Source organism: Myripristis murdjan, chromosome 8, assembly GCF_902150065.1.
Source record: "Myripristis murdjan chromosome 8, fMyrMur1.1, whole genome shotgun sequence".
In the NCBI taxonomy this organism is placed as follows: Eukaryota; Metazoa; Chordata; class Actinopteri; order Holocentriformes; family Holocentridae; genus Myripristis; species Myripristis murdjan.
The window spans coordinates 18,497,651-18,501,291 of record NC_043987.1 but is presented as its reverse complement, the minus strand read 5'-3'; the positions used below and the strand labels follow the sequence as shown (position 1 = coordinate 18,501,291).

The window sequence follows — 3,641 nt, the reverse complement described above, 5'->3', positions numbered from 1 at the left end:
TTGATTTACCTTTTTTCATAAAGACACAACAGTATTGTAAATAACCAAACCCACATTGCATGTGTATAACTACTTAACAACAAAAGAAGAAACAAATAATGTATGAACATAAATACATATAAGACTTCTATGCCAAAATGACACTTTAAGATTCATATGAGCCATTGAGTTAAGACTGATCAACTGATGCAAATGGCCAAATATTCTGTGATATAGCTCTGGCCCTTACTTTAAATCTTCTTACTGCAAATTTGCTTAATTGGTCCCAGGTACAATCTCCAATCTGGTTCTCCATCTGCTTCACAACAGAGTTGGGCCAAACTGTTTCTCTCCTACACAACTCAGTGGCAGGCCTTTGCTTTACCTCAAGCGTGCACACACGTGCAATCTCAAACTGGAAAGAAGGGGGATGTACAGGATGTAGGCGTAGGCGATATGTCCTCACGGAGGAGTTTTGGCTCACCAACAACACAATTTATCTTTGTGTAAAAAGTCTGTACAAGTGTGTTTTCGTCGCAAGGATATAACTTTGTATAAAATCAGCAGGCACTTTCTTTTTTTATGTTTGTTTTGTGTTCAAATGGGCACAGGAAGCCTACCACCCCCCTATCACTCTCCTCCTCCTTACTTCCTTCATTAGTAGTGCATCAATCTGAGTGAGTCTCAGGGCTCTATAGGACCCGGTGCGAACTAACCGTCTCTCGTCCCTAAGGTCTAGACAGAGTGGTGTAGACAGGCTGGTCCCAGCTGGAGGCAGTTGGGCTGTGGGCAGGAGCCATGGACAAACTGTTGAGGATAGGGCTGCCATAAGGCCGCCTGGATGAGTGAAAGTAGGGGTACTGGTAGAGACTAGAGGGGTAACCAGAGTAAGGGTTGTAATAGTTGGAGCTCTGGAGGTCAGTATAGTCACACTGGGAGCTGGAGAAAGAGGCTGCGGCTGAGGCAGCTGACGTGGCCGAGGTGACACAGGCCTGGCTGCTGTAGGAGCCGTAATCGGGGTGAGACGGTGAGCCGTGGGAATGCTCGCTGTAATGGCTGGGGCTCAGCTGCTCCGTCTTAATGTGAGGCCGGTGCTGGCCCACCTCACTGGCCGAGGGAGAGGAGGAGGACAGCGTGCTCTTGCGGCTCCAAGTTGACCCATTGGCGCCAGCGTGGCTGTAGGAGGACGGGTAGGAGCTGCCGGCTGTTGGAGCCTGACCGTGGCTGTGGTCTGAGGGCAGAGTGGAGGAGCCAGAGGCGTGGCCGTTAAGCGGGAGGTACTGGTCAAACTCGTGCACGTCGAAGGTCTCCATGTTGCTGATGACATCAGTGCTGAGCTCAGAGATATCTACGTTGCTAAAGTCGATGTTCTGCCTGCTGCTGTCAAGGAGACGACGGCCCTCGTGTTTCAGGTCCTGTTTTACACTGTGATGCAGGTCTGTTTTGGGAGTAGTGGGTGGTGTAGGGGGACCATGAGGTTGGCCTGTAATGAGGATAAAGAAAACAAAACATGAATCAAAAAAATGCATTCAGTGGTGTACAATACAATTTATTGCCGCTAAAAAAATATATACAAAATACAGGAAGGAGCCCATGTTTTAACAGTTTCATATAATACAGCATTTCGTGTATTTTACTCAAAATCCCCCCTGAATGTTCAGGATGGTGGTGTCCATCAGCCATCCCTGCAAGTCCTCCCATCCCTGGTTCAGCTTTGTACATGTGATGTGCCAGTTCAGCTCCTGAGTCTGAGTCACTCTGGCCTGGTTTCACATTCTTCCTTCGCCGGGGCTGATACTTGTAGTCTGGATGGTCTTTCTTATGCTGAACCCGAAGCCTCTCAGCTTCTTCTACAAATGGCCTCTTCTCACTCTCTGAAAGCAAACTGCAGCAAAAATAAATGAATAGGTAAAATAAGTTAAAATGTAAATATACACCTGCGTGCATACAGTATGCTTAATATATAATGTGCTCAAAAGTTACTTAAGACTTTTTAGGTCAGCAACAACAAACTGAGTCATTTACATTCCTTATATTTATTGTTAATTATTTACACATATAAAGTCTGATAAATCAGTAAAACTGTTATTTATTTAAGTAATTTGTAAATAAGGCATTCAGTATTACCAAAAGGCATAACGTTTGTTTCTGTATCCAGATTAGAAGCAAGGTTTGCTGCTAGAAGATTTTTTCTTGTAATATTTCTTTGCACTCTATTTATCCTTAATGTGTACACAAATAATAGGTCCCTTACCGCCACAGTTTCCCCAGGGTCTTGCTCAGCTCGGCGTTGTGCAGGTGTGGATACTGATCAGCCAGTTTTCTACGGGCCGCTTGCGCCCAGACCATGAAAGCATTCATGGGTCTTTTGACATGAGGTTTGCTCTTCAGCGATCCATTCCCTCTCACCGGCATGGGCACCAAGGACCAGTCATATCCCTTAAGGACCTGAGAGACGGCGTCCCGTATGCAAGCTGGGAAGCGGTCGTCTTCCTCGGGGTCCAGTTTCTTGCTCAAACCTGTGAGCAGGGATCCTTGGCCGTCTGAGCCTGTCGGCGAGGACGGAGCATCCGAGTCGGACTCGTCCTGGGACATGGAGCTGTTGGTGCCAGAGGGACTGCATGGTGGGTCGCTGACACACTTGTCATGCTCCTCCGTCATTTTTAACATTATTTACTCAGCTTCTTGCGGATGGAATTCCGAGATTTAAAAAAGAGCGATTCTGTTTTAATGTATTTAATAAATGATACCGCTAAATTCAAGCGCGAAGCAAAACAAGAGGCGCTGTGCCTTTTACGCACGGTGCGCCATGGTAAATTCCTTCAACAATGTCAGTAAATACGCGTCCGATATTTTCCTTATGCGTCCCTTCTGCGTATTTGTTTTTCTTCGTGCGTCTTGTTTTCCTAGGCTGTCATGGGAGGCACAGTCGTGGAAGAAGAGGTCCTCAATGTGAGCTTAGGACCTGGACGATAGAGCAACTTGAGTTGGAGTTTTAAAATCTTCACTCCTCCTTCCGCCTGGGATTGGCTGGAACAAATCACCCCTTGCTTCCCATTGGTTAAGGCTTTTATGAGCTTCATTGTTATTATTATGATTTTTTTTTCTTTCCACGGGTGACACAGTTGTGTTTTTCATCAGAGTTCCACAAGTTGTGTTGTAAACTGTACATTAACAAAGCCACAACTTCAAACGCTCTTACGAAATGTGTTGAGTTGGGAAATGCAGGGTCGCCAGCAGTTTAACAACAGAGAGTTTAAAACTGTTTTTAAAACTGTTTCTCCATCATCAGCACAATAAACTTGAACTCTAAAATGTGTTCTCAATTTCATATCTCAAAATCTGGGGAGGAAAAAGTTAAATATTATTGAAATAAAGGTTGTTTATGTCTTTTATGTTGCACTTGCCTGTCTGACAGGTCAGCCTATAATTCCCCAGAAATATGAATTTCGATTCTAAAAAGTAAGTGGCCTATAATGAAAGGAAATAAAGGAAATTAATTTGGATTGTCCAAGAAACATAATATACGTTTTTTATTGTTATTTATTTAAAATAATCACTCAGTTGTCTTTTTCTTGTTTTTTTTTCTTCTGTTTCCCACTGAGATCAAGATTGCAGTTGAACATCTGCTGGATCAGTTATCCAAATAAATTAGACCCAAA

At 44.2% G+C, this 3,641-nt stretch overlaps 1 protein-coding gene across 1 annotated transcript; it reads right to left on the bottom strand.

The window, feature by feature from the left end:
• Positions 1-557: 557 nt before the first annotated feature.
• On the bottom strand, positions 558-2,929 carry LOC115364038 (transcription factor Sox-8). Its single transcript, XM_030058447.1, has 3 exons — positions 2,234-2,929; positions 1,629-1,864; positions 558-1,462 (listed from the first exon to the last, which is right to left on the bottom strand). The coding sequence occupies exons 1-3, from the start codon at positions 2,647-2,649 to the stop codon at positions 708-710; spliced, it is 1,407 nt and encodes a 468-aa protein (XP_029914307.1). The 5' UTR covers positions 2,650-2,929; the 3' UTR covers positions 558-707.
• Between the last annotated feature and the right edge of the window lie 712 nt (positions 2,930-3,641).

Coding starts and splice junctions, on each gene's coding strand:
- LOC115364038 (XM_030058447.1), bottom strand. CDS start 2,649: ATGTTAAAAATGACGGAGGAGCATGACAAGTGTGTCAGCGACCCACCA. Junction 1,865..2,233: donor ACCCTGGGGAAACTGTGGCG/GTAAGGGACCTA, acceptor TTTTTGCTGCAG/TTTGCTTTCAGAGAGTGAGA. Junction 1,463..1,628: donor CCACCATCCTGAACATTCAG/GGGGGATTTTGA, acceptor TCCTCATTACAG/GCCAACCTCATGGTCCCCCT.